This window comes from Pogona vitticeps, chromosome 6 (assembly GCF_051106095.1).
Source record: "Pogona vitticeps strain Pit_001003342236 chromosome 6, PviZW2.1, whole genome shotgun sequence".
NCBI lineage: Eukaryota > Metazoa > Chordata > Lepidosauria > Squamata > Agamidae > Pogona > Pogona vitticeps.
In genome coordinates, this window is record NC_135788.1 from 31,120,247 (window position 1) to 31,130,542 (window position 10,296).

At 38.7% G+C, this 10,296-nt stretch overlaps 1 protein-coding gene across 3 annotated transcripts in view; it reads right to left on the reverse strand.

The window, feature by feature from the left end:
* Positions 1 to 10,293, reverse strand: part of CRPPA (CDP-L-ribitol pyrophosphorylase A) — a 72,577-nt gene extending 62,284 nt beyond the window's left edge. For 2 of the 3 annotated variants that reach the window (XR_013537196.1, XR_013537195.1), the window contains exons 1-2: positions 9,847 to 10,293; positions 4,357 to 4,636 (exon numbers count right to left, since the gene is read on the reverse strand). Coding sequence is in view for 1 of the 3 variants with exons in the window: in XM_073003261.2 (XP_072859362.2) it covers positions 4,357 to 4,636; positions 9,847 to 10,073 (507 nt within the window). In the remaining 2 variants the exon portion in view is untranslated. The remainder of the gene's footprint in view (positions 1 to 4,356; positions 4,637 to 9,846) is intronic. The other variant, XM_073003261.2, reaches the window with a different exon arrangement.
* Positions 10,294 to 10,296: the final 3 nt, after the last annotated feature.

The window sequence follows — 10,296 nt, forward strand, 5'->3', positions numbered from 1 at the left end:
GCATGTTTTCGTATCTCATTCTATACTCCATATACCTATATTTCCCTTTTTTCCTTGCATGCCAATCTCCTACACCACAAAGGCAATACCAACTAGATTTTTTTCTCAATAGACTACATCTTATATGAAATGAAAAAGAAGTTACATACAACAATAGTCTGAACAGTTGTTTGTTTCTGAACTTTTTACCAAAATTATAAGCATTTGTTATAGTCACAAGTGATACAAAGAATGATATTTTTGCATTTCATTCAGTATATAGAATTTCATACATTTAGGATGCAATTCTGTGTCAACCCAGAAGTCCCATTGATCTCAGTGTCATTTAGTCTGAGTTACATTTTAGTCCCAGGATTACTGCCTACATATCTGACTTAAGGCTGAAAAAGCATGCTTTATGTCTTAAGAAAGAGAGGCAAGGTGCTGGCGTTTAAGAACAATCATGATCATTTCTGATTCATCCTTGAAAATGTGGAAAATATTCAGCTGTTTCTATTTTAATTAAAAAGTTTCAAGGACTCAAACCTTCCTGCAGTTAAATAAACTCTGTCTCCCAACCCTATCTTTTAAGCAAGATCGACAAGATCTACTTTTTTTCCAAAAAGGTTGCAAGCATTTTGCTTTGTGGTATTGTTTAAATTGTTGGCAATAAGAAGTTGCTAGGGGCTTTGGAATGCTGCCAATCTTCTGTTTCCACTACCTTTCACAACTTGTATTGGCAACAACAACTAAAATGGTTTCTAGAAATGTATAGTTTTAATTATAAATTGCTTCAAAACATAAATGGAATTTAATTGGTTACAAAGCTATATTCTAACATAATCAGGAGATTGTTTCATACAATTAATTTATTAAAGCATAATTTAGCAGTTCTGGTTAAGTTGCACATTTTGAATCCTGCAGGCAAATAACAAACTGATTAGTAAATGTAATAAAGTAATTTATTCTACTGACAAGAGCACAATATCCTACTTGATCAATTGCCATTTTAAGAACATCAAAACTTCATGTGATTACACTATCTATACAGTATCCAGAACCTGAACTGTCATGCAGCACCACTGTTGCCGTGTGAATGATATAACAGGATGTTTAAGTTAGCTTTTTGTAAAACTATGAAGTCTAAAAATATAATGTAAAAGGAAACAATTATTTTGAAAAAAAAAGAATTTATTTTATTTACAAAAAATGCTGTCTTATTCTACCACTCAGAATAGCTTCGCGTGTTCTCTTTTAGGCATCTGTCCCTCCAATGGGTGTTTGTCATGAAATAAGCAAAGCTGTGGTTGCTTATTATTGGAACAAAACTCAAGGTAGGTGGTAGGCTTAACACAAGTAACATACACCCCAAAATATAACACAAGGCATACTTCTAAAATAAAATAGACAGCTAAAAGCCTTTAGAGCCATCATCAGTTACTAACACCTTTATGGCTTTTGAAAGTCATCTAGGCTTAGCAGGCAGCTCTACAGTGGGGTCTTGACTTGAGAACTTAATCTGTATTGGAAGGCGGTTCTCAAGTCAAAAAGTTCTCAGGTCAAATCTGCATTTCCCATAGGAATGCATTGAAAACCATTTGATCCGTATCTGCTCTTTTCCGTCCATAGAAACTAATGGGAAGCTGCTATTCTGCCTTCGACCACTAGAGGGGGGTCTTTTGTTTCTTTTTTTCTTAGGTCAAGAAAGGTTCAGGGAAGGCAGGGAAAATACAGTCCAGGCAGGACAGTACCAGGCAGTCTGAAGACTGTCTCCCAATCCACTCTCTAAACGCTGGGAGGAGTGAGGAAGCAGACAGGCACCCTTTTCACTGGCCAACAGTTAACTGAAAGTTCAAATTTTGCACTTTCCCTGCCTCCCACGTGGTTTTTTTCAGTTCTTAACTCAAATCTAAGTATGTAAGTCAAGTCAATATTTTCCTATAAGAGTGGTTCTTAAGTCAAAATGTTCTTAACTCGAGCCGTTCTTAAGTCAAGACCCCACTGTACAAGGTTAATTCTTCTCTAAATGGCTTTGATACAGTATTTGTCTTTAATGGTCTGTTCATTTTTACTCGGTCCCATGGGATGTACCCAGATGAGATCAGGGCTGAAGCTTGGATTGTCTGTTGGGATAATAACAATCTTACATGCAGTGACATAGGGTATTAGTGCAGTCTAGGCTGATTCTGCTTTGTCCCTTATTTGATTGGTGGAGGGTTTTTTTCCTTGCTTGAGGCAAGCCTTCGCCCCCTCTTCCTATTTATTTGCTCATTTCCTTTGTTTTTTAGTTTTTCTTTTTCTTGACCTCTGAGCATATAGAAGACAGGAAGGATGTCTCTTCGATGTGGTGGAGACTCCATTTTTCCTAATTTTCTTCCATTAAAAACTATAGACAGCAACTGTAAACAAATCTGTTTTCTGCTTTAAAATGCTTTCAGAGTGATTTTTTGCATATAAAGTGCTGGTCACTGTGAAAAGGGGTGGGCTACTTAGGTTCATGCTTTCTCTGTCCATTTTTTGTTTGTATCAGGTACTCTCCTAACTTTAAAGGCATTAGCCAAATTCTCCAATAATCTTCTTGTATTTTGGGAAGATTAAAAAACATCATGAACATCAACATCATAAAATAAGCAATAGGTCTATTTATTTTCTCCCATGTTCAAGTGTCCACCTTGTTTCTTCACATGAGGGGATAGGAAAAGCTAAGGACCATACACACTCAGTAGTAGCAAGGGAAGGAGTCTTTAAACCCAAGGACAACTCATGATCAATCTGGGGTATATTCTCATTTCCTGGATACAATAGACAAGAACTAACAGTAGTGACACAGAGAGATATTATTAAAGTCTCCATGGTGTGTGGAAATTAAAATTTTATGCATAGGAAGTATACAAAGGAGGATTTAGAAACATGATAATAGACTATATCAATAATAAATTGTTAGGAAATACTAGTAATGCAGAAGCAAACAAAGTACAGGGAATATAGCTGATATCACTGAACAGCAACAAGAACGACATGCATATCAATTGTGTTTTTAATTATGTAAATTTTAATGCTGTGAGCCACTTTGGGTCCCTTGTTGAGAGAAATGTGGCATACAAATAAAACTAATAATAATAAAATTAATCATCATCATCAATGACATTAAAATGATTCAGAACTTGTAAAGACTAACTAATAAAAAGATGGTAACAAATGTATCAATTCTTACTTTACCAGTCCTATCACTATATTGAAGTTCAAAACTTTGTTTCAATAGTTTAACTCATTACAACCAAAATCCTGTTGCACAACTGTGCAGTCGTAAAGGCTAATAATGTCATCAACCATAGATCCTGATATTTAATTTATAAGTTCCCATCCCTCCACTGGTTCTGAGGATCTCTAAGGGTTGGAGCCTCAGGATGGCAGGAGTCTTTAAGACCCACAACCAACAGTGGCAATATTTGCAGATATTCAAATATTGAAAACCACCCCCCACCCCAGAGGCTCCAAAAGGCTTGCTCAGGCCAAAAGGGATTCCTAGGAAATTTCAGAACCTGGGCTGGGGCTGGGGAGGGAAATTTTAAATTAGAGATTAATGTCCATGGCTTTACAATTGCTCAGCTCTGACAGCAGGATTCCAGCCATTGTTAGTTAGTTAGTTAGTTAGTTAGTTAGTTAGTTAGTTAGTTAGTTAGTTAGTTAGTTAGTTAGTTAGTTAGTTAGTTAGTTAGTTAGTTAGTTAGTTAGTTAGTTAGTTAGTTAGTAAAGCATTTAATAATATTTTTATAGCTAACACACAGATTATACAGTCTACACTGGCTGTTGTTCCAAATTTACTCTTAGACTTCATCAAAATTATCTGGATTTTCAAATACAGCATCCAAAAGCTGTATCTTAGGAATTATAAAGGTCTCTTTAGGCCTGGTGGTTTTGAGGGTGTGTGTGTTTTATAACAAATTCCTGATGTTTCACCATAATTCTACTTTGACCATTTAGTATGGTGGACTGCCTCGGATTTTCAGAACCAGTTGCTTTGTTCTTCAGAGTTTAACCAGAGTATTTAGGAATGCAGTGGTTAATTACAATGTAATTCTTTGCTTAAAAATATTGACATAGCTAGTAATTATTTATAATATACATCTTACCCAAAGGTTTGGGGCAGGTATCAGAGGTAAACCATCACTACAGCATGGAGTAAAATCTTACCAACTATATACAATGTTCAAACTGATGTGTCCCAATGCACACTGGCATTTCTATTTTATGTTTAGTACACACTTTTACTAATTATCTTTTCATGCAATCACATCTTGAATTAGTTCCAAGAAACCTATATCATAACATTTATTACCACACAATAGTAGGATACATGTGAATTTCAGAACTTACCCCATGTTCTTTTGCAGCCATAACTACTTTAAAAAGAATATCTTCTTCAACAAATGGCCTCACAGCATCATGGACTACCACTACTTCTGGTTTCTTAAGTAGGGGACTGACACAGTCGCCATTTACAAATATTTCCAGTCCATTGAAGATAGATCTATGACGAGTCATTCCACCTTGAACTACTACTGTCCGATTGTGGCCATATTTTTTTAAGATAGACCTCATTATTTCAATATTCTCTGGAGACACCACCACGACAATATCAGAGATCCAGGCAATTCTATAATGCATGAAGGAAGATAATTTAAGGTACATTCTTAAATATTCTAGGAACTCTGTTAATCTTTTAGGTTTATTCTAACTGTAAATAAAAACACGTTAAGTTGTAAAAGTATCTTTCATGAGCTCTACAATTATACTTCCCGAAGGGGAAGTTGAGACAGGCATTCATACACTTATACAGCAATACAGTAAAATAAACTATTGTGGGCAAAGATTATATTAAGTGACTGAAATTAATTATTTGTTACTTTTTTTGTTAACCAACCAATGTTACTACTGGAATTTATTCCTAAATGGAAGCTATTTAGCTGCAGGTTCAAAATATTTCTCAGATATGGATCACAACCTGGGAGCATAAAATACTGAGTTAGATCCCAATGTAATCATACTTAAAGAAAATGTGTTGAAATCATCGGAACTTAAGTTACTTATGACCAAATTGAGGGCGAATACCATAGATTTAAATTAAGTTTGCATGACTTATTGCCAAGTTTGGATCCAAACTAGGGTCCTATTTTGATCTGGGATCCAGTGCTAGCTTAGGGAAATTCCCAATAGACATTTGCACAGTACTGTCTTAGAGAGAATTGCACAGTGCTGTCTCATGGAAATTTGCACTGGATCCAGTGTTGTCTTACAGAAATGTACATATGCGAAAGAAGAAAATGAAAGAACAGGATAAGGAAAGATGCAAAACAAGAAGAAATTGCATTAGCACTTATTCTGTATCTCCCAGAGGAGAACAATAACTGTTGAATATCACACTGCTCTAGAGAGGTTATAGCTACAGAAATCCCTGGAGTTGACAACTTTTGCAATGGAGTTGAATAAAGTTGTGGTAGTGTTTGAAAACATCATATTAAAATTCCCTGAATAGTTTTAAAATATACTTTTATTTTATCTCTCCCGTTCTAAGAAATACATTGCTAATTCCTCAAATCAGTAAGGACTGTTCAGGATTTGCATAAGATATGTGAAACTTCATTCTATTGAAATGCAAACAGAGATCTTGCTACAAGGGGGAAAATTACAAAGTATACCATTTTGCTTGAAACATTGTACGATTATACATGTTTTCAGATGACAAGACTTCTTAATTGAAGACAAGTGTTCCATGTTTTCTATTAAGGCATAACTTGGAAAAAGAGGTCAAAAGACAGAACTTCCCACTCTTTTACAAACAGTATTTTATAATTCCTTTCTTGCTCCATATTACAGAGGTTCTCTGCAACCATGGGTGGTCTGTCAGTTCCATTCAGGTGGTCTGTAGAAAGGACAGCCACCATTTTCCTTCTGTATTTGAAAAAATGACTGCTGAATCTGACCTGAGGCTAAACTTGACAAACATTAGACCCAACCTCACACAACTTTACTAACAAAAAACAGGCATATTCACTGCATTACAAAGACTGATATTAGGAACTGTGTGCTTTGATTTGTAAATTTTGAAAGAAAAGTTTAAGAGATCTGCTGAGTTCATTCAAGTTATCAAAGCATCCAAAGGACAAAGATAATTTGAGAAGCACTGCTATAGTACATTTCCCTCTTCAGTCTTTAACTAATGAGAACGAAGTCCAAACACTATAGAAATTCAAAAATCAAGTCAATTTAATAGATATATTCATTGTAGACAGAAAAAGGAGTGATTGATCAATAACAGATGGGATCAAATTTTCCATTTTGCTATGCATACCTCCTGAAGAACTGATCCAAAATATATGACAAAGGTTATCGCAGGTCAGGATTTCTTTCTTTAAAGAAAAGAAGATGCTCGAACATGATGGAACTTCTCACTTTGAAATCAACTGTGTAAAAACATTTTCTAGATGTCTCTTATGGCGATTCCAGCTCTCAAAAAAGGATCTATATTGTATGCTTTGGAAATGGAAATATTTGATCTTCCATGATTAGAACACTTTTTATATTGTTTGGAAATAGTTTTGGCTATTCAGTAAGACATGATCCAACAAAGATTGAAAAAGAATAACAAGAAGACAGAAATGGGGAGGTTCCATATGTTTTCTGAGACAGATAATAGCTCCTGATGAGACCCAGAGGCTGAGGCAGAAAGAAGCTAATTAAATCATTAGCATGACACATTATAAAATTATGCCAAGACACAATAATCCTCTGTCATCTATAAAGAATGAAGGCAACCACCCAGGATAGGGTCAAAGAAAACTTATTGGAAAGGAAAAATCTGTTTGAAAGTAGGGTAAAAATGTTTTACGGTAGTACAAATTCATGACCGGGGAACAAAAGAAAAAGTGACTATAGGCAGAGGAGTTAGTGCACAGACTGAAGCAATATTGTAAAGATAATGGATCACTCACTGCAAAACACTGAGCATGAAAACATGGATCTAAGGTGAGGATCCTCGTGGAGTCACATGGCTTTTGTAGATTCATAGGGCTTTTGTAGATTCATAGGAAATCATATAGGCCATCATGAAACCATCAGTCCTATCAGCAACTACAGACTGGACCATAATAATAACAACAGAACTTTTGCCACAGGTTGCAGTGATAATATAAAGATCCATGGCACAGATCCTCATGTACAGTATATGCATCACTGTTTCGTAGAATTCTCTGAAACCATCATAAAAATACAGTATAGATCCTATCTAAGTGGAAAAACTAAGGATCCCTCATTCTAGGAGACTACCTTAAAAGCATAGTATTGTATAGATCTAAGGCATGGCGTCTTGTGGATCCAGGAACACTCTACATGGAATTCATGCTAAGCCATTGTCATCCTATCTGAAAAATAAAAATCATGTATCCCTCACTACATGGTGCAGTGATAGCACCAAAACATGGACTGCAGTCATGATCCTCTTGCATGCTAAATGCTGATATGCAAGAATATGATTCTGAGGCAGTTCCTTATGGCCATACATTTTCTTGAGAGCCTCATGAAATCATTGCCAAATCTCTGTCAACAGACATCTTAAAAATTGTGCATGATGCAAAAACATGGAGCTGTTTTCATATGGCATTCAAGCTAAACCACAGGCAAATTAAGTATCCCATACCTTACCACAGACTGAACCACAAAATCATAGATCCCTTAGGGCAATGGCGACAAACCTTTTTGGGCCCAAATGCCCAATCTGGGATGGGGGTGGGTGGGAGGTGAACCAGCCAGCAGCGGTGGCGGAATCGGAAGTGGCGGTGGAAGGGGGAATCCTGGGAATGGAGGTACCTCGAGACCCCACTCCAAATCCCCCACCAGTGCTAGCTGATCTGGATCCTGGCCCGCCGCCTATTGAAGCGCCAGCACTGCAGCTACAGCCACCTCCTGAGGTTTGGCTGTGGGGGGGGGAGTAGCAATCTGGCAACTTATGGCTTGCGTGCCCACAGAAAGGGCTCTGTGTGCCAGCTGTGGCACGCGTGCCATAGGTTCGCCATCGCTGCTTTAGGGCAGTGGTTCTCAACCTTTGTTACTCAGATGTTTTTGAACTGCAACTCCTAGAAACCCCAGCCAGCACAGTTGGTGCTGAAGGCTTCTGGGAGTTGCAGTCCAAAACTCCTGAGTAACCCAAGGTTGGGAACCAGGGCTTTAGGGCATGGTGCTATCCTAGTGAAAACATGAAACCAAGGCATGTAGCCTATAGTTCTACATGATTTTTCACATGACATTTATACTAAATCATAGTCAAATCTAAGATCCCATTTGGGCCTATGGACTGCTGTACCAAGGAAATGGCATTCTGTAAAGGTTTTGTGAGTTTTATGTATTAGTCTGTGGGAATTGGTAGGATATATGATACAGCTGAGTTTTATGAAGTTATCCTATAAAAATCACATGAATTCATGAGGATCTATGCTTCAGACTTTTTTTGTTTCATGGCATCACTGTTTAAGTGAGAGATTTATAACTTATGAGTTTTATGTTTCAGCCTGTGCACAGCTTTGCTATCTATTATGTAACCATGATTTAATGTAGATGCCATGTGAAATCCCTAGGTATGCCAAAGAATCCATGCCTTGGATTTATACTATGCCAGTGGTGAGCAGCAAGGTATCCATTCTTTTCATGGCTCATCCAGGGGCACAGAGGGGATCTATGATCTGACTATGGTTTGGAAACGCCTGAATGTAAAACTCAGATTGATCCATGATGTTCTGTGCCTTGCATTCATCTTTTTCCACCATGGTGACATCATACAGTAAGTGATCCATAATTTTTCTGGTTCTGATTGTAAGCACAGATGAGACATATACAATAATGATGATGATAGTCTTAGAACTGCAAAGCTGGAAGGGACCCTATGGATCATGGAATCCAGCCCCTGTCAAGGAGGCACAATGATGAAATCAAACTCCCAACTTCACAGCCAGCTATCTACACCACTGAGCTATCCAGCAGTTCCTAGATAATGGTTGGGGGAGGATCCAATTAAGATAATATAGACTTTGGAGAATGTGCCCTTTAGATCTTACCAGATCTGCACCTCAGATCTAAAGCAATAGTATACTCTGAAAGGGTAACTTTCATGATCCAAACTGTGGATACAGACAGGATGTGGGATTGAGGGGATCCCATATAAAATAATGTGGATCAATGACAATCTGTGCAATAGACCATTTTTATTTTTACTTTTTTTGTGCCATGACAGTATCACACAGCAAAGGATCCACATTGTTGATTACTCAGCCTGTGGATGCAGATACTGTAGTATATTAGGTGGATGCATGAAGATCTGCATCTGGGATTTACTTTTTTTGTGACATGACAGGAGAGCATTCATGATTTGTATGATTCATTCCAGCATAGGGACGGGGTCTATGATTTGCTACCCATTTTGGAGGATCGCATGCAAAAAAAAAAAAAAAAAAAAAAAAAACCACAAGGATTTCTTTTGATTACATTTAAGTCCCGGAATTAGCAGCCGACGAACGGACTTCACCTATTCCCAAGTAAATGCGTTGTATAAACGTTGAGACAGGGGCCGGTTTCCTTTAAAAGAAATTCCTACCGTGCTCCCTCCTTTTTAATCCCCCCCCCACTCCCGTTTACAACAGATTGTTCTCATTCTTTCGCCCACGAATCGGGGTAAACCGCGAGCCCTCAAATTTCCCTCCCCCCTAAACAGAATACGCATGCGCGCATGGAGGGGGCAATCCACTATATCTTGAGAAGGCCCCGCCCTGCTCGCGCGAAAGTTCTTTTTGGGGGGGGGTGAGGGGGCGGAGTCTTTACCTTTCCATCGCTCCCACCGTATAGCTAATTAGAGGCCTTCCCAGGAGGGCGCAGAACTGCTTCGGCGTCCCGCCACCCATGCGCTCTCCGCTGCCTCCGGCGGGTAGCACCGCCGCCACGGACACCGGTGGAACTGGCTGCCGGGGACCGGCTGCTTCGCCCGCTGCGGAGCTGCTCTCGCCCGCCGCAGCGTTGCCCTTCCAGAGGGCCGTTGCCGGCGCCTCCATTGCAGAAGTCCACCTTGCAGCTGTTTTACCTCAGAACAAACTCCCACCCTTTTTTTCTGAGTCGCAAACACCGTCTCACGCCCGATCTTCCGGTCGGCTGCCCGTCAGAGCCCCTTTTAAGTCGGTTTTCCCCTCCCAACAAGCGGCTACCCCGGCATATAGATCACCATCCCACCCAACCGCCCCCACCTTCAAAAAAAATCGGGTTGCGGCCCCTTTAAGT